Here is a 21,409-nt window from a genome sequence, read left to right on the forward strand (position 1 = left end):
GGGCACGCTTGTCTCTCAGCCTGCTTCCGGGATCGCGTGTGCAGGCTTCTCCTCGCTGGGTCTGCAGGAAGGCGGGGACACGCGCTGCAGCCAGGAGGAGAGGAGAGAAGATCGCAGAAGCACGCAGGATCGCGGTATCGGGTAAGTATGTTACCGGTTTTATGTATTTTTAAAACTTGCATTCGCCGTATAGGACGCACCCACTTTTCCCCCCCAGTTTTGGGGAAGAAAAAGTGCGTCTTATACGCCGAAAAATACGGTAGTTGTCAGACAATTATCATGTCATAAGGACATGGAACTATTATTTTATAACACATTCATCACTGGCAGCCTACTTTTGTCAGGAAAGACTTTTTATGTTGATACTTATAATTTAGAGCAACCATTCCGGACCTAAACTCAGCATTTTCACTTTATATAAAAGGGTAGGCAACCCTTATATGTAAAGGGAAAATGTTTTTCATTTTTTATTTTTTTAATGGCAGAAGGAAGTGGAGAATGAAGACCTCAGCACCGGGACAAAGGGGAATTCCAAGAAGACACGGGACCGGATCGCAGGAAGGACCAGCGCCATTAAGGGACCTGCAGGATTAAAGGTAAGTGTAATTGTTTGGTCTTCGGTTTAATTCTGCTTTAACTTACCTTGTGAAACAGGATATTCTCACCTAAATCCACTGTCAAGTTCCCTTGCAGAGCATCTAATGTGAAGCTGCAGATGGGCCAGTGCTGCTCATCTCCTATGGTCATCTATTGCTGATGTCACGTCTGCAGATTCCTTTTTTGGGTCCTGAGAGGACCACACTGCTAGGCAGCCCATAGGAAGTGCCTGCATCACCCAGGTAGTGATATAGACACCTTAAAACGGAGAGAGGACTGAAGAATGACATCACCATGGCTTAGGTAACTGAAAAAAACATATTTCATTTTTTTGTATGCCACTGATCAGTAAGATAAGCGTGGATAAGGTCTTTTTTATCTCCATTATTTTTGGAAAATGTGAGATAGAAATTCTTGTGTTTTTATTGCTGTCTACCAGAGGAATATACCCTTCTTCCTTGCTGTCTAGCAACCATTGTCAGCGAAACAAAATATTACCAAAACAGAATGTAAGGGAGAACCTACTAATGACACCCGTCCCAAAGAGATTTTCCACCCATTTGCTATTGCATTTATATAATTTAAAATGAAAGGACATTTCTCCAAATAGATACAGATAACAGAAAAAACAACTAACTTAATATACCAAGAACAAAAAAAGTTTTGGATAAAGGTATGATTGTCTACTGAAACTACTGCATAATAAGAACAAGATTGAAATGTGTGCATGACAAAATTACTAGCAGCAAACAGAAATAGTTTTATAGCCTTATTAAAACATAGGCCAAGTAGTTTATAAGAATACACCTGCTTTTCCCCACTTCATGTTGTGGGGAAAAGTTCTTTTCCTGTACTGATCCCTTGCTCCAGTATAACCATCTCAGTGGTCAGATAGAATCAATGAATTGGCCGGATCAGTGGATCAGTACAGAGAATCCTGCGACTGTATAAACAGAACTGGAGAAAAAAAAAAAAAGGAACCAATTTATCTTTGTGTGTAAATCTGCCCATCAATACAAAAGCAGGGCCTTGTTATTAACAATAGTAAGTCATCTCAACACAGAAGTCATACCTTTTACTACTTCTGGTACATTGCAGGATGGATCAATGCTTCCTATATGCTTAGGATGGGCAGGATTAATGTCCCCTCCAAACAGAAGAGCTGTAAAATAAACAGATAAAGTAATACGTCAATAAAACCTTTCAATAAGCTAAATAATGATCCCTATTGAGAAATATTGATCACTTAAAAGGTGTGAATGGGCTGTATATGTTATGTATCTGAGTTATGCTGTAGGCAATGGGACTTGTCCCAAAGACTGCAGCTCACAATGCAGAACAAATAAGCCAGTCTTGGATTACTGGTCTGCTCATCATATAAAACGCTTTATTTTTTAAAACTCCCCAAGACTGGAGAATATAGACTATCATGGATGAACATGGGAGATCTAGCAACCCTTAAATTCAAATTTTAAGGTATTTGCAGCAAATGTTTTCAATCCTGGACCAGATCTATTTTAGGTTTGCTGGATCACCCAGGTTCTCGCAAGAAAGTCTATCTTCCCCATTCTTAGAGAGCTTTAATAAATCAAGCCCAATGTGTAAGAAATCTTCCTGTTCCCCAGGCAAGCAGAAGCATAGTACACTCGGAGTGTTGGGTCAGACTTAGAAGTAGACTCACATATACATATCAGCTCCACAATACAATCTACATAGGTAATACAAATGACGTGTGTACCAAACAGTTACACCAGTAACTAGGCGGAAATAAGATATTATTCATAGATTGTGGTTTTATAGTTAACATATTACAAGCTGCTCTTTCACACCTGGAAAATTATTAAACTCTGATAGAATAAAACATTTATTTACCTGGGAGGAATTATTCTTAGTGGTAATTTCACTGTACACAATGCTACTTTCACAAAAATAATCGCTATACTATTCAAACAAAAACTTTCCAATGACTATTCTGAAAACATAAAATGCATTTTTCAATCCAATGGTTCAGAAGTCCTTGGACTGTCCTTTGATTATCCAGCAACAAGAGAAACTTTATCTTTGCAGGGCTATTTTTTTTCCTAGCAATATGATTACCAAGCAGGCAAACCACAAATTAATCTGATTTATTAAAGCTCTCCAAGGCTGGAGAGGATACACTTTCATCTGTGAAACTGGGTGATCCAGAAAACCTGGAATGTATCTGGTCCAGGATTTAAAACACTTGCTAGCAAATGACTGAAAAAATCCATTCCAGGTTTGCTGGATTACCCAGATGAAAGTGTATCCTCTCCAGCCTTGGAGAGCTTTATTAAATTAGGCCCAATGAATGATGAGCAGGTATTAGCAACGTGCAAAAGGTTGCTGCAAAGTGCTGGAAAACATTCCTGCAGGATTTTGAAAATCCTGTGGGCGTGCTGGAGGGAACTGAAACATCACAATTTAGAAAGTTGCCTATTTTTTTTTTAAGTTTGTATTTTAGGAGTGGGGGGCTGTCAGTAGAACAGACATCTTTAATTTTCATGCACCAGGCCAGTCTGAATGGGCCCTTAGATGTTTCTAATGATTTAATGAATAAAGGTTTTCATTTTTGTAAGAATGTTTTTAATAACTGGTTTCAGTTACAGTTTGACAGATTATCAGAGATTTTTCAGCAGATCAACACATACTTTCTAAATCTCCATTGAACAATATAAGAAACAATATAAGACTTAAGACAATTTAAAATAACAGACAAGACAGATAATAAATCAGATCCTAGTTCACTTTCACTGATAACACTATTCTGTAGTGGTAAAGTGAAGTTATCTACTAGCTTTATGGTCTACAGCAGGGGTCAAACTTTATTGGTTACTAGGCCATTTTAGGAGGTCAAGAAGGCCCACTAGGCCGGACTCTCCCTCAAATCCCACGCAGATGGCTCCGCCCCCCCACCAGGAACGCCCCTGAAGGGCAATCCCTCTCCTCTGCAATGCATAGGGAGGAGAGGGAATGTTTCCTTACCCCGCAGGCGGAAGTGTTAACGCCGGCCAGGGTAAATAGGGAAGGGAGGCATAACAAGGAGGCACAAGAGCCGCGGGTTGCCGACCCCTGCCGTCCGGGATTAGGCCAGATCAACCAGGGGGACGTTAGGCCGGAACAGACTACTGGCTAGGCCGTATCTGGCCTAAAGGCCGGAGTTTGCTGACCCCTGGTCTACAGGATCTCAGCCTGTGGTATTTGTATCTCCAGGGGTTCTGTTAAAATTTTGAGGGAATCCTTCTGCTCCTTAAATTTTTTTTCATAAATCTTAGAATATTGTTTACAAAAAAGCTATTATGACATATTTGATTTTATTAGAAACATTTTATATGTTTGGAAAACATCTATTCTCAGTTTGGGGAACTAGTCCCTAAGAGAGTTAAAACCCAAGTTAACATGGAAATTTAATCGTTTCCTTATTATTAAAATACAGAGTTCAGAAGCCCTTGTATGAAATTTTCATTTATTCCAATGTGCTGGTACACATTTGAGTGTTTTTGAATGTTGGGTTTTTGGGCTGCAATATAAACATAGGTTACAGCATCTTATGTTAAGCTTTACCGTGTTCTCCATTCCAGCAATCTTCACTTATGGCCCTGCCCAGCATTGCACAGTATTTCTCCTGAAAACGTACCCGCCAACTCTCTTTCTTAGTGCGTACATCTGTCCCAGCCCTGTCCCATGGTTGAGCCTTTTTACAGTCATCCTATAGTTCTGTGGCATTATGCAGGGCCACATAATAAATATTGCTGGAATAGGAAACAGGGTAATTTATTTTAAACTGTACCCCAAAACCCTGACCCTACCCTCTCCCTCCAAGCTCCATAAAGACAGAGGCAGTCGGTGTTCGGGGGGATATTTGAAAACAAAAAAAACAAACAAACATGCAATTAGCATTTATCATTAACAATTATGATCTGGAAAACACAATATCAATTAGGGTGTTTAAATAGGTGCATTGACAGGCTTTGCCATTTGTTGTTACCAGGGAACAAATCACACATCATGTCTGTACAAAATGTGCTGTACATGAAAAGTATCTGGCAGAAATGGAAGACATTTATCAGCAGCAGCTGGAATGCGATGAGGTGAGCCTAATATGTTGAGTTGTTAAGCATTAACAAGCTACTTACTGTGCTGATTAATGAGCATACGGAAAGAAATTCTGCTTGTGTAGAATCTATCCAGGAAGTACTGGATATTGCTACTGACAAATGGATCAAAGCCGTACTTCTCTTTGTATTCAATCACCCCTTGGGCCATGGTGGGGACCACGTCATTGTGTCGGTTTCTCACTTCGATGAGGACCTTTAAAAAGCTGAGGTGAAAGCAGAATAAGCTTAAAAATAAATACAAAATATTTTTACAGAACTACCATTCGCATTACATTTTTAGAACTGCACAAACCCTAATTGTGTCAGGGGTGGCTATCTAGCAACTCATTAGTCTAATGAAATAGTATGTTGACTGTCAAATCATACTGTAATGTATTCATGAATTTACTATACAATGAAAACATTTTAAACTTTAACGGTATATCTATCTCATTTGTTTTCAGCACTTTCAAAAAGTCTAAATCCTTGCAGGAATCCAGCTTTAGTAGTAACACAAACCTTAAACAAGATATAGCTTCCAAAATTCAGATTCTGCAGAACCAGAATGTCAGCAACATTTTATTTTGTGCAAAGATAAAAACTCCCTACCCACATCCTATGCCTGGATTCTTTGCACCAAAAAGGACACAACACCAAGCTCCTTATGCCAGAACATTTGCTTCACAAACTTGGATGTGCTATACTGGAAATGTCAGTTTTCATGACCCAGAAAGCCTGACTTTGCAGGAGAAATGTTCCTGGAAATTGTAACTTGTTGCTTTTGTTTTTAATAAACACAATACTGGTAAATCAACTTATTTTTTTTACATTCAAGTGGATAGATAGCTCATGCTATGATTGACAGACTTCTCTTTCCTTTTAAACCAGTTTCCTTTCATAGACAAAACAGGGATTACAGGGTCATGGTCTGCCACATATCAACATTGTACTAGGACATGTAGGACCTTTTTCCCCCCAGAGTATCTTATGATAAAAAACACTTGTAGATCTTGATAAAGTAGCATGAAACAATTTAAAAGTTACAGATGATAGGACCTGTGTAGGTAGGCTTTGCTTGTTGGGAATGCATCAGTTTCAGAGATCCTTGACCATTCATTGACCTGCAGCTGACCTCACTTTTTTATAGAATAGTATAGGATTGACAATCCTGTTTCATGTGAACAATAGCCTATTGCCATGGGTATAGGTTATGTAATATTTTTCACTTTGAGAACAGTTGTGTTGTATTGTAGTTTATGTGCAACCTAAATGTAGCTAAAGCTTGGTACACTTTGAAATAAAATGGTATATGCTGGTATATTCTATTTTATTGCTGTGCTATATAAAGCAGATGGAAAATTGTCCTCTGTAGTTCCGCCAATAGTATTTTACATACAGAAGCAGCTGCCCATTTTAGATCTTTATGGCATTAGAAGGTATAGGCAAAAAGGGAAAAGCTTCACTCAATCTGTATATACCTTGGTGGTTACAAAATGTTTTTTGACTTTGGGTGATCACTAATGGTTCTATTTCACTTTAAGAGGAAACATGCACCAGACTGAACACAAATGACTGATAGAAGACACTAAAGTATTGGTTGTTAGAAACAGCAGTAACTTACTCATAAAGAACATCAGGATCTTCAGGGCTTTTATTCTCATATTCTAGAAGTTCAAGAAAACTTTGCATGTACCTAAGGAAGTAAACAATGCAGAACAGTTGTCAACATGTACCAAGGACTTCAGAATGTTGTACAAAAAATAGCTCTTTTATTTGTACATTGTGAGAATAACAAATATAATTTTAGCTGGCCCATACATAACAGGAACTATTTAAGAATTTTGGGCTTCATACAGAGAATACTCTTTACACCAGGGACTTTTTTATAATTTATTCATGTGCATTCCACATACTTAGTCTACCATCTAAAGTAGTAAGTATTCAGAATTAAAAATACAAGTATTAAATAACAGTTACAACCCTGTGACCTGCCTGAATCTGAATTATTGCCCATTTACAATAGCACACACTGTGTGGCAATTAATTCTGGATGTTGAAATAATTTCTGATATTGCTGCCACCCTAAGGCACGAAAGTATTGCATTTGACTGACCTGCCTATTTGCAGATATGTTTGAAGGACCCCAGCTGTCTGTGCCTCTGTACGGGTTTCATACCATATTATATCCAATAAAAAAGAAGCAAACTGAAAGTACTGTGTTTCCACGAAAATAAGACAGGGTCTTATATTAAATTTTCCTCCAAACGACGTAATAGGGCTTATTTTCTGGGGGATGTCTTATTTTTCCATGTACAACAAACTACAGTACATTTACCGGTTTGAACAAAAATCCATTTATTTAAATACAGTCATCATCTTACCATATTTTTCCATGTACAACAATTTACTGGTACATTTATTCATTATCAAAAATTTACTGTACCGTACATTTAACATGTCGTCATTTCATCTTCTTCTGGAACATATTCATAACTCCTCCTCCTCCTCCTCCAAGCTCCGAATTTCATCCTGAATTTCTCGCAACTCAATTTCCTTTATCATCTTGTCTAGTGGTCAAAATATTACTTCCTGTTCATCTGTTTACATATGGTAGGCCTTTATTTCTCATCTCCTTGGGATAGTAACTAGGGCTTGTTTTTTCATGCCCTTTAAAAGAACTTTTACCGTTTTAAAATTAACAGGCCTTTCTGAATTTCGCTCAGAAGGTTTTATTGCTCACTGCTAAAATTAACAGAGGAAAAAAAAAGGTATTTCTTTATTGACAAAGCATTGCTTAGTAAACAGTGATTTGTCATGAAAACCTTGCCCATCAATAGTGATCAGCAGCTGGCAGCAATAGTAGGTATTTTCTGGGGTCTCCATTATTTAAATATAGGCCATACTTGGACAGCCGATTGTGCGAAACCGCAGCACCACAAACAGTACCAGTATACACATAATATGAAGGGTTATATAGAAGCTACTCAGAACAGGCATATTTCAGACCCGTGGTTTTAAAATATGGACTTGGCTAATCTTCCTTATTACCGTTACCTTTGATATGTAACTTACTGTTGTACTATACGGGACTGATCACCCATTTCTTCATTCGTCTTGATAATGTTAAAATGACTTTGGTTTATTGTTACTTTTTTGTTGGTTTGCGGTAACTTATATTACTGCCATTGTATGTTACTTTACTGTGTGTCTGTTGAATAAAAATCCTAAATTCAAAAATATTAGAAATATGTGAACCTCAGCTTACCAAGATCGTACCAGCTTGACCGATGGCCTTTGGACTAAACTTTCAGGCAGAAGATTCACTTCTTTCAGTGTGTTGGCAAGTCGTACTGGTAGTTCCTTCCGTAAGAAAAGGTATGAAGTTTTTTCACAAGCATTATTGCGACCTGAAAAAAAAAAAAAAGGAGGTAATTAGTACTACACTTTACTTTTCAGAAATGTAAAATAATTTTTTTTTTTTTAACAAATCTTCATTTTTAAGCAAGCTTTTTTTGAATCTTCAACTGGTAATCTGGAAATGCCAAAAAAAAAAACCTGAATGCTAAACATTGTCGGTGGTCTCTTTCCATATTACTAACTTACCATGCCTTCAACTAGGAACAGCCATTTTGGTAGTTACAGAGTTTGCTATCTCATATAATAGACTGAAGCAAAAATAGTGAGCAACATATCAGCTATATCTAAGCTATATCTATAACTAAGTCAAGAAAGTGCACTGCTTTTTTCTTTTTATAAGAGGAATTCAAGACAAACCATACATTTTTCAAGGCACTTCTTTGGCACAAATATCAATTCTAAACCCCCCATTTAAAGCAGACGTAAACGCATGTGCGGGATCAGCATATACATTTTCCCTGTTGGAAGAAAAAACTCCTTCTGCACATGCCGAGATTGGGCATACGTGGAAGGAGCAGCCAGAAGCCTCCTGGGATGCCCAACATAGGTTTTCCAGGAGGCCCTGCCCTCACATTCTGTCTTTATTGCTGCTTCGATAAAGACAGAAGAGGGGCTTCACTCTGTTTTTTTTTTAAATTTTTTTTTTTTTTAAGGGATTTGACCCCTCACCCCTGAAAAAAGCAGGTACTATTTGCCTTAATTAAAAAGGGTTGTCTATTATATAAGATAATTTTTAGCTTCGGTCCGCTTTAACATAGAAAATTTTCACTTTTTGCGTTTGAGTGCACTTTAGTATTATGGTCAAAGCAAACAATAGAGAGATTTTTTAAGATTAAAAATAGTAACACAAATGCTTAAAATGAGTACAATATTCAGTAAAACTAGATTGATTTGTCTCGATATTAGTGTCCTATGATCCCCTGCAGAGTAGCACTCTTGCTGTGAATAAGTAGCATGGTCTATGTTACTATGCCCATACTCTGATATAAAATTGATCTGTTAATACAAAATTAGCAAGGGTCACCCAGACTCATTAAGAAAAAAAAAGTCTGTTTTTATCCAACCACTTTAAAACGAAGTATGGGGTTCAATTGGGAATACATAATTTACTGTGCATTACAGCACAAAAGCCCACACAGCTATTTATAAAAATGCAAATATGTAGCAGGAAATGCAATAAAATACACTTCCTATTACTTTACAAAATAACCGTAATTTACTTTACATATATAAGTGGGCTTACACAATAAGTCCTTTTTTAATAGCTGCCTTGACCACAGCATAAACACTCGCCCTAACCCACACTGCACTTACGCCATTAAATACCTATTGCTTCTAACATTAAACCAATTACCTTGACATAATAGTGGTCCATTGAATAAAACACTTAGTTTAAGTATTTACTAAACAAATCTAATTCTGGCTGGATTTCTACTATATTGGCAAATCCACCACTTTACTCTAGGTAATCATGGGTTTCTTTTCAATAAATTTTCTTTAGAGCTTTTCAATGTTTCCTACTAAGACTCATTTCTATTAGCTCACATTTTTTTTTATTAAGAAGAATGTGTAATCCTAGCTGCTTCTCGAGAAATCCCCTACACTGTAAAGTGTACCTTTTTTTTAAAAAAAAGGGTGCAGCATGGCTCCCTCAAATGAATGGGAGCACAGAGGTTCCCGGGATACCCATGTCACGGATCCCAGGAGGCTCTTGGCTGCTCCTTCTGTGCATGCCGGAGATGCTTGAGCATGCACAGAAGGAGCTTTTTCGTGAAAAGGGAAAAGATTGCTTATCTCACGCATGCACAGTGAGATCGACAAGTTTTTTCCCGCCTACGTCACCAGATCTCGCGCCTAGGTCAGGTGATGTGGATGAAAGAGACCTCTGGACCGATCAACTGCCTGCAGGATTAAAGGTAAGTGTAACCCGATCTAGCGCGCTGGGTCGTGTGATATAGATGGAAGAGACCTCAGGACCGATCAACTGCCTGCCCTAACAGTAAGTGGGATGCTATGTTGATACACATCATAAAATTACCTTAAGATGAGATGGGGTACTTAGTTGCCAATAACAAGCTCCACTACATTTCCAAATCAATTTAGCTGCCAGTAAAATTCTCCTTATAAAAAAGTGCCAATGAGCTGCTCAAACCCATTTGGCTGTGCACAGTGCATTGGTACAGCATTTTGTTGGGGCAAGGAGCCCTTTCATCCAAAGGGAAAAAAATGCCAATCTCATGCAAATTCTAAATCTACGTCACCCAATCTCGCGCCTGCGTTGGGTGACGTAAGAAGAAGAACCCAGAGGAAGAGGAGAAGATGGCAGCTCTGGCCTGAAGAGGCCTGGCGCGCTGGCCTGAACACGGATACTGTGATGACACGGGACCCGATGGAACAAACCTCTCAACGGATCGACTGCTCTGCGGGATTGAAAGTAAGTGTAAGTTTTTTTGTTTTGGGAAGTTTTGGGTTTACTTCCTCTTTAAAGCAATGTGCAGACACCTGAGGGGGCTATATCATATTTCTGATGGTAATTCAATTATTTTAAAAAGAAATGGTTCACTCGAGCAAAGTGGAACTAACCTCTTGAAATAAGAAACAGCGACCGGGCAGGTCCTTTATTGTATAAGAGACAGAATGTGGATAAAATAACCTTCCTGCCTAATTGCAATGTTTAAATACACTTACCTGTTCTTGTTCCCTTATGGATGTGCCATCTACTCTATCCTCCTCTTCCCAATTTTGCTATCATGATTGGCAGGGCCGGGACGATGTAACTCCTGCAGGGGCCTTGGGAAGTCCCTTCAGCTGCTGGATGTCAGGATGTGTTTTTTGACAGGGGAAGGCAGCAATAAGACAAGCAAGTATGTTTTATTGCAGAAGGGATATTGCCTGTCCCTTTCAGTAATGAAGCCTTGTCTGTTCTCAAACTTTGAGTTTTGCCTAAAAATTAGTTTTGCTTTATCTGATATAACAAATCAGATAAAACTCACCAAAAAAGATCTCCATCATCATCCCAGCAACAGAGTATCCCTCCTGTCCCCATTTCATTCTGGATTTTATTTTCATTCAGGCTGAGCACTATATGTAGGAGTTACCTAGGGCAGTATGCAAGCAAAAGCAGCCCGTCTAGGAATGACATCCACCCATTGTGTTATTTCTAAACCTCTTCCAGTAGCCAGGCCAATGCTTGTTTTAGGGCTCTTGACCGGAGTAATGAGGCTATCCGCTTTTCAGGAATCTATGTACAGTACCCTGACGACGCCTCCTACCACCCATGATTGTTTTATTTTAAAAAGACCCAGTAATCACGGGGTCAAAAATAATGTAATAATACTGAAAAAGTTTTTATTGAAAATTAAACTTTTTTTTTTACCTAGACCCTTTGGACAACCAACATGTCATGTCAGAGGCTAATTTGAAGAGGCTTTCAGAGAACCACATGGAGCAATTTCCAATTACTACAGGCAGATGATGTAACCTGCATTCATACTCCTAGATTAAACGGACATTTACGTCATCATTTTTGGAATTTATTCTTAGGCACCAGTGAATAAATATAAAAATAAAACATACCATTACAAAAAATAAATTTCAAAGGGCTGAATAAGATGGAGGTTGAATATGATATTCCAATGCCAAAAATAATATTCACAATCATGCCATTAAATGGTGGCTTCTTTTTTTTAATCTCTTTTTTAATATCATTTTGCACAAGATGAAATAGATAAATATAGAGAAACATGTAGAGTTCATATTTTATATGTTAATACATATGGAATATGTTGACAGTTTTGAATCCAAACTTCCCCAAGAGGACAATTTATGAAATATCAGAGGGGACTGCTGTCAGCACCTCTGATCTGAGGCATATCAGGCTATCCCTTAATGCCAAATGTTTTACCCAGAATGCCCAGCCGAGAAGCACTCTATGATCAGTGTGATAGCACCTTTCTGCCCTGCCAGTGATTGCCATTCCCTTTCTATTATATTAACAATACAACTAGCCAACAAATACTATATTACATCGCCACTTACATTAGAAGCGGTCTGTGACCAGTACACAGCCCCGTAACACTAAATGAAACAGTGGTGCAGCCAATTTCTTTATGACCTGTAATTTCTTAAAAGCTTTTACAATTCTATTCATTGAAATCTCAAAGAACAGAGAATTTTCTTTCCTTTCCCATCATAAATTGCCATGTACAATACGTGGTTAATTAACATCCCGTCTGCAGAGGGCCTGCAAGACAAGGTAACAATCATTTTATAAATCTCTCTAATCAGCCCTGTTCTATTTTCTGGCCATTTTATCCCAAATGCTATCCCTGAAAGGTTATTTTTATAGTACATGTGGCTGTAAACCTTTTACAGAAATGTTTAACCTTCATAAAGTGAGTAACAACACAATCTTCAGTACTCCATTTGTAAACTACAGCGTAACCCTGTAAAACTGGATCCTTTTGGGTAAAAAAATGGAAAGCAAAGGAAAAGTAATAGAGATTTACCAGCTCTGTGATTTGTTTTTATTTGCTTTCATTCTGCTTTTTTCACTTTTTTACGTTTCATACATAGTTAGTCAAGTTAAAAGAACAACATAAATCCATCAAATTCAACCACTAGGAAAAATAATAAAACATATTCCAGATAAAGGTTTCCTTATGGTAACATTGGGTCTGTCTGTATATTAAAGCTCCCAAAGACTGGAGAAAATACACTTTCATCAGTGAACCAGGTTGATCCAGCAAACCTGAAATGGATATGGTTCAGGATTAAAAAAACTATTGCTAACAAATAGCAAATTACTTGGTTCCAGGTTTGCTGGATCAATCTGGGTTACAGAATAAAGTATATCCTCTCCAGGCCTGGAGAGCTTTAATAAATCAGCCCTATTGTCTTAGATGTTTCTTTTGGATAGTAAGCTCCTGATGCATTATACCCATTCAAATGTATTATGAGGTCCCTAAAAGAGGATGTCCAAGTGGGGGACTGCCTGGCTATCAATGTATCTCAAAGGGATGAATTATTAAAGGTGTACACAGCAGTTTACCAGAAAAACTGCATCCTTTATACACGTATGATAACATTTTTCAGTTTTCAATTTTATAAAAGTGGTAATCAGTGGATTGTTCCCCAATTTTTTAGATCAACTGTCAGTGGAGAACGCCATAGGTCACAATTGGTATAAATGGAATTTCAAGTTTGAAAAAACGACTGGTGGGCAAAATAAGTCTATTGGGTGATTACCACCACTTCTATTCAAGGGATTGAAACCTCTAATTTAGAGTAAATATGATATGGCAATAAAACAACTCATCCCCACCATATAAAATCTCATCACCCTCCTATAAATATAATATATAATATTTATTATTATTATAGCAACTAGATCCACAAAAATGGCCATTTGATAGCCACTTTATCTAAATAAGACTTTAAATGTTATTTGACACTGATCTGGAACAAACATGCATACTGAAATACATAGATATTAGGAAAGCACTAGCAATGGGAATGACAAGACCCAAGTGTCATGTACACATTACATTTTTACAAAATATTTGACCACACAATTATATGCTGGTTGGGATGGAACTTTGCTACATGCTAGCTCTAGATTCCCACCACCAATGTCTATAAAACAAAAAAGGAGTAGAACTGTTATGCAAGAGGCACAGAGCCCTAAAGCCAAAATAAGTGGTAAGAAAGTCAGGGTCAAGGACATCAACAGCCAAGGAGAAAGCACAGATAAAGTCAGAGGTTAGTTGAATCCAAACTCCAATATAGAAATAGAAATATAGAGTCGATCATTTGAAAACTAGTAAATCAGATATTTCAACACTTATCATTAGTGATAGCAGGCTTATAAAGCTGTTTATGTACATGCTGGATGTCCACATGCATTTATATGTATCTGGATGAATGGAAGTATGTGCACACCGGGCTAAAATAACCACACCGTAAGTGTGCAAAAACAAAGAAAAAAATTAATTTTGTGTCCTAATGATACGTTTTTTTCTTGATTTAAAAATTTCAATTAGTCCTTACAAATACTATTCTTTGCCATTAAATACAACTATTGTACTCCAGAGAGCTAGGACTACAAGTGTAAACACCTGCATCCATGAAACACAATGCAATGATTCATGGGATATATATATATATATATAATCATTAATGGTTGCATGCTTGTTGCAATTGTTTCGTAATGTGAATACTGTGACTTTAGATCTTCAGTGGTTTCTGCCACTGAATTAGGAGTTAAGAGTTTTCTTTTAGCAGAAAGGTTTATTTTTTTTAGCATTAGCCTACCTGGCCTCTTGAATTTTTACAGCCCCAATAAACACGAGGCAGTTCTAGCTTTACAGATTTTTCAGCTGACAAATAGAAACTTTGGAATCTGTATCTGATTATGCTATATTATAGTGACTAGTCACACAATATCTTTTCATTTTCTAATAAATATAAAATATACCCTGCGTTTAGTACATGAACAGAGTGAAAGTAAAAGGAAAAGAAAGCCCAATATAATTCATGAAAAAATACTTTTTTTGGTAAAATCAATGTGTTTAAACACAAAAGTATTTCTGACATGTGTGCTATTTAAACTACCATTTTACAGTGTACACATTATACACAGGTCTGTAATTCTAGTCCAAAAAAAGTGGAGGCGTTGGCTTGTGGACACATTTCTACTGGCTGCCTTCCCTTGTAACATTACATAACAGGAGAGACTGCTCTTCAATTAAAGGCCATTTGAAGTGTTCAAACTTTCAGATTTCAGGTCACTACAAAGCATTTACTTCTTTTACTACCATGAAAAATCCTCAAATCAGTAACAAAAACAAAATCAAACCATAAAGTCCAGAATTTTCCGAATTACAAGTATGTTTTGTTGTCCTAAATGAAATTGGACAGGGGAAAAGCAGTCCGGAAGTTTTTTTTTGTTTTTTTTATGTCAACACTCTAAAAGGGTAAAAGTACACTGTGCATTTACAGCTTTTTAAAAAGTCTGCCGGCTACTAGAAAGGCAGAAGCTGGAATTCCTAATAGTCTATAGGCTTCAGCTCCACAAGCTTCACATTGCAGGGGTCAAAGGCTTTCCACACCTCCATCTTAGTATGTCATTATGAATGAATATGAATAATGCAAAAGATAACACATATTTGCATGCACAATTTTTAACATACAATTTCAAAGTGTTGGAGCAGACAGTTCCAAAAAAAAAAAAAAGATATATTTCTTTTGATGGTAATTTACTGAACAACAAACACCTCTGCTTAAAGAAGACCTCCAGTATCTGCTAAAGAAGGATGTGGAAAGTATTAGAAGGGCAGTACGTGCGGGAGAGGGATTTGGAGGGTATTAGAGAACACAGTATGCGCAGAGAGTGTGGGTAGTATTATGGGGCATATGTGTAGGAAGGACCTAGGGAGTATATTATGCAGGGGAGTATTATGTGCAGATGAGGAGTATTGAGGGAATTTTGGGGGGTGCAGGAGAGAATAGTGTAGTGACTCCAGTAACCCTCCAGGTTGTTGGCTTAGCTCCATGAATTCCAGCTATAACCTCCTTCACTGGTGTAGATGCCACATACCTGGTGGACCTCTTCCTCTCTGCACTCCAGGGATGAACATGAACCTAGGAGAAGGACACTAAAGCAGCTCTTAACCTGTCTGTTGGTGACAAGTAAAGAAGCCTCACACCTGTTCACCGGTTGGCAAGTGAATCTGCTCTCACCCTGCTGTGGTTGGTAAGAGAATCTGGCCAATCCTCTACCGTGGAGGACAAGTGGACGAGGCCCCACTTTCTACCATGGTTGGATAGTAAATCAACCCCCTCCTCTTTTGTCTCTCACTTTGTACCTCTCCACACAAGCCTCCATCCCCCCTCAACCGCCAAGCCCCTCTAAACCCCAAAATGATCCCCAAGCCCACTAAATTTTTAGTATACATTAACTGACAAACATACTGCTTCATATACAACTACTGGCATTTACTGACCACACACTAACACTAAAGCACCCCAGACTGATATTATCTATTAGGCATGTACACAAACAAGTCACCTACAGATGGAAAACCAGATTAGCACGGGTTATAAAAATGACGCCTATTACAAAAATACATTCAATCCTAGTAAAACGATGTCTAGCATAAAGTAGCTTAGATAAGTGTAGTTTATTGTAGGTTCAGCCCAAGAGGAGTCCACCTTGCCATGCAGGGCAGGCTTATAATTCTCTGTCCAAAAATGGGAAATAGAATCGTTTTCCCTTTGGAAAGTTTATTTCTGGCCTAAGGATTAAACTAAAAGACTCTTTGCATAAACTTTACGCCACACTATAGGAATGATCACATTTTAAGAGTCAGTATATAATGGTGGATTTGATGTTATTCCTCAAAAACAGCCTACTCCACCCCGGATTGTTTTTCTGCACGCCTGCCATTGCTGTAACTGGATGAAATATATATATATATATATATATATATATATATATATGTAGAACAGTTAACTGCCTAGATTAGGGGTGCCCAACAGGTGGATCGTGATTTACCAGTAGATCACAAAGGCAACGTGAGTAGATCGTGGAGCCCTGCCTTTCAAAATAAACTCTACCGCACACAGGAGTTATTAGGTCCAAGTTTTTATTGTTGGTAGATCATTTTGACTTGGTCATTTTAAAAGTAGCTCACAAGCCATAAAAGTGTGGGCACCCCTGGCCTAGATCATTGTTAGGCATATTTCACATCACTATTGTAATAAAATTGTTAAGCTTTTTATTTTAAAGCTTTAGAAAGTTTTTAAGAGCTAATAATAAATGCAAACAGCTTTTTGTTTGATTTCCTTTTAGTAAAAGATCTTAATTGTGTAAGCATCAATACATTTATGCTCAGCAACTAGAATGTTATCATGCCCTTGTAACAGAGGTCACTTCATTATACAATGTATGTTGTTTATGCTGTCAGCTTATCTATGCTTAGCACAGAACTATCCACATACAAACACTGCACTACGAAACTACTAAGGATATAAATATGAAATATAGAAACAATATTGGCTGTTTATATGAACCAACTGAGCTAATTAGGCAAATGTCTTACTGCAATTAGACAGTTACCTAAAATTAAATGTCAGAGTCAACATGAAATAAAATAAAATCTGCACATCTCTGTAATGACCATGGCCATGTTTTATCCCTTTAAAATGTTGTTTTTCTGCCAAAGGATAGTGCTCCAAACTTCCTGCTTTAGCTGACAACACAGTGTCTTTTCTACACTGAAATTCCAAGTTTTGTCAGCCTTGCCTGTTGACATACAGAAGTCTGCCATTTGTTCCACAGACTTACAATGAATTCTTTTTCAGCAAAGCTTTTACTGAGATTCCCAAGAGTCCCACAAAAGAAAAAAGGCTCTTGGGAGATGCAGTTCTGGACAAATATGGCAAATATTTCATTCTGATTGGGATACCCTAAAAAATAGTTTGTCAACTTCTCCCCCTTCCCCACAATGGCTATAGAGGAAGAATGCAAAACTGACTAGGTTTCTCAAAAAATCCAGCACGGACATCTCCCCAGCTATGTTCACAAGTCTTGCTCCTCCTCAGTAGCTTAAATGTATAATATATAAAACATTATGACGTGTCATATGTGACTCCTGTAATGGCTGTTGAAGGTAAAAGAGCTTCTTAACACCTACAATAAGTCAGTGGATTTAAATTGATACTAAAACTGAAATAAGAGTTTTGATTCAACTACCAATTACTTAGTAGCACATCCAGGAATTTGTTTTACCAAACACCACAATGCGTTTTCCAAGCACAGAGTTAGCAAGATGCTAGATTGGTAATTATTAGAAAAGTCCCAACATGGCCATGTCTTTAAGCTGAACTCCAGGAAGACAAAACAAAACGCCACGTATTACAATGTTTATTCCAGAAATATATTGGATTTATGTGTGTGAATACATGGTGTGTGTGGTAGCTGCACGTTCTGTATTACACATGTGCTCACAAGGAACATGCTACAAGGAAGTAGAATTAGTAACTCATCAGTCTGTTGTTGGGTCACAGTGTAGGATGGTGACCCGGCTGGTTTAATCCTGCTGTCTTCTGTTGTACCCCAGAAGGTGATTGTGTACCCCTTTGTACAAATCCCTTGCTTCACTTTATCTACTGTGGACATATCCTTTATTTCTCCTTGCCATCTTGTTCCTCCGTTGACCTTACCCTGGTCATACCTCACTATAATAATGAATCTTGTGGAATCAACCTTCATATGTAATAGAAGTGTATCCCTTGTACCCTGCACTGGCTAATAAAGCAATCCTGTGCCGAGAGTCAGGAGACATTTCTCAATACTGTGCATTCTGTTCCATCTACACTTTTATCACATATGAATTTCAACTATGTATTAAGTTGCTTGCATGGATAATTGCTTAAAGGTGACTAGCAGAGACTAGCATGTGTTTTTCCAATAAAGCACCGCAGCGTCTTTGGAAATTTCTACTTTGCTCACTGCACCCAGACTATTTTATGTTTTATTTTACTTCCTGTTGTTCCTCTACCCCGATATAAAAAACAATGTCCCATACCTCTAAAGTGAAACAGTGCACCACAATATTGCTGAACATTTCTTGTGCCTTCATTCCTGGCTTAGAAGCACAGTGTAGCTAGGGATCTTATTTCCACTCCTTCATAGTGTAGTGTGCTGGTGAATATCACAATCTCATATCCCTAGCTTCTGGTAAATATTATAATCTAATATCCCTAGCTCAGCAAACTCCCTACTATTAGCAGCACACGAGTCTATTTTTTTTGTGGCACTATCCCTGTTTAAAAGGGTAACAGGGCCTGAAATGTTCTGTCATAACACTCTGGTATTNCTGATGATAGAGTTGAAGTACCAGTTGGATCATCTCTGATGTTAAACTCAAAGTAATGAAAATGAATAATTGCCACAAAACTAAATACTTGAACAGAACAAGGCAAGTTTAACGGTGCTTGTCCCCTCCTGCGCTTATCTCATGTGACCAATTGGCCCCACTTAATGGTATATATTAATGAGGGGTGTTACAGAGAATAGTGATTCTGACCACATGCCTTGTAAATAAATATGAGAACCATTGCAAGCTGCATCTTGCAACAAAGTCTCTTTTATCCTTTAAATAAAGTTCAAACCATCTTGTAGAGGTCAAATGTGCACATAAAATGCTCTATAAATAGATTGTGGCAGGGAATGGAAAATGCTTCTTAAAGTTTTTAGCAAAGTTTAAATATTTATGAAGCAAAGACTGCCTGTGATACCCTATACTTACAGTACAGACATCAAATCAGGGATCCTTTGGGGCTGGTTACCACTATAGGTTTGTGCTGCTATGCGTTGTGTTCAGCTGTCTATTCAAATAGCATTGGGATTTGCACATTGCACACAAATGTAGTGTATGCCCCATTGTTAAAGCACAGCACTTAGCCGCACATTGCACTGTAGTTAAAAGGTAAGATGCATCTGTTGTGATAATACCAATAAATGGGAAACCATTAGGAGAGCATTCAAATTAGCATCAGTTGTTTTTTTGCCCTTTGGTAATGTAATAGAAGCTGAACTCCAGTAAAACAGATATACAGATGAAATACATACATATGATCTGTTTAACCTGCCAAGAGATTTTTATTTCTGTCCATCCAGTGTGGAAAATTACACTGCGTTATCACACCGCACACTGTCCAGCAGAACACCCGTTTTTTTTCTGCTGCAGTTAAGTAACACTTTAAGTCCCTATCTCTGCCTGTGACGGATGATGCAGATGGCGCAACTCCTCAGTTCTGTTGTATGTCCATTAGCCAAGTTATATGGCAGGCTCTATCTAACTTGCTGCAGCTTCTACTGAACACTGTGAAAATCTGGCAGTGTGAAGTGAAATCAGAGTAAGCAATTTCAGAATGGGAGAGAAGCCTTTTTACAAGACTAAAGGTAATTATGGAGTTCAGTAAATTACAGTATGGCATTAATTTGTGTTTTTGTATCTGCTAGGAGTTCAGCTTCAAAGATATGCCTTAAGCAGCTGGATTATGTTTGCACAGTAACATCAGGTTCATTTTTAGGCTACGTAAGCAAATCTAGCTGCACATTTATTAAATATACAAAACTAAAAGAACCTTGCTGTGGTATCACCTTTAATTCTGCCCTCTCACTTACCCCCATATTCACAACATTTCCAGGTCCTGTCACTTTCACCTACAACATCTGAACATCTCCAAAATCTGCTCCTACCTGTCCCTAGAGACGACCAAACACCTTGTACATGTTCTTATCATCTCTCGTCTGGACTACTGTAACCTTCTCCTCTCTGGTATTCCACTAACCCGACTCTCTCCTCTACAATCTATTATGAATGCTGCAGCCAGACTCATCCAACCTTTCCACCGTTCCTCTTCCGCTGCATCTCTTTGTAGTTCTCTCCATTGGCTTCCATTTCACCTGAGTATCAAATTCAAGATCCTTTGCCTTCAAATCCCTCCACAGTTCTTGCCCCACTTACATTTCTGACCTGGTACAAAAGTACTCCCCCAGCTACCCCAACTCTCTGGAATGGTCTTCCTCGTCCTATTTGGCTTCCTCCTACTTTCTGCTCATTTAAAACAGCTTCTTTTCAAACTTGTCTACCCGTTTCTTTTCACTTAAAACCCTCACCCATCAATCCATATACCCTCTTCTATTGTGTGCTACTTCCCCTACCTCTTAAATTGCAAGCTCTTACAGGCAGGGTCCTCTCTTCCTCCTGCGTCACTGTCTGTATCTGTCTGTCATTTGCAACCCCTATTTAATGTACAGCGCTGCATAATATGTTGGAGCTATAAAAAATACTGTTTAATATTATTATTAATAATAACAACATTATTAAAAAAGTAAAATAAAATGACTGAAATCTGCACCCTTCTCTTTAATATGAGCAGTAGAATAAATTTAATCTAAGCCCTATGTACTCATATTTGTGCCTGTCCACCAATCAGAACAAACATCATAATAATGCTCTTAAATGGAGCGGTGCAGCATTAGTCCCATTTATCAAGGTAAACTGAATAATGAGTCAGAAAGATAAGGTTTTCTGGGTCATTAGAGGCATGTTTTACAAAGATGATCACCTGCTATAGGAGTCCACATAGACTGAAATTTGCCAGTAGCAATATAAAGTGATATTGAGCCATGGTAAGTGATTATGGTATGTACACTTATGTCATTTATCCATTAGGAATGTTCAATGTATTTAACACCTTCTCATTAT

General features: G+C 37.9%; 1 protein-coding gene across 1 annotated transcript in view; it reads right to left on the reverse strand.

The window, feature by feature from the left end:
* The window catches only part of PDK3 (pyruvate dehydrogenase kinase 3), a 40,889-nt gene that overhangs the window by 7,015 nt on the left and 12,465 nt on the right, over positions 1-21,409 (reverse strand). Inside the window, exons 2-5 of the mRNA XM_072427905.1 lie at positions 7,978-8,119; positions 6,334-6,405; positions 4,752-4,936; positions 1,670-1,759 (exon numbers count right to left, since the gene is read on the reverse strand). Of these exons, the coding sequence (XP_072284006.1) occupies positions 1,670-1,759; positions 4,752-4,936; positions 6,334-6,405; positions 7,978-8,119 (489 nt within the window). The remainder of the gene's footprint in view (positions 1-1,669; positions 1,760-4,751; positions 4,937-6,333; positions 6,406-7,977; positions 8,120-21,409) is intronic.

The sequence above is a fragment of the Pyxicephalus adspersus genome, chromosome 1 (assembly GCF_032062135.1).
Source record: "Pyxicephalus adspersus chromosome 1, UCB_Pads_2.0, whole genome shotgun sequence".
In the NCBI taxonomy this organism is placed as follows: domain Eukaryota; kingdom Metazoa; phylum Chordata; class Amphibia; order Anura; family Pyxicephalidae; genus Pyxicephalus; species Pyxicephalus adspersus.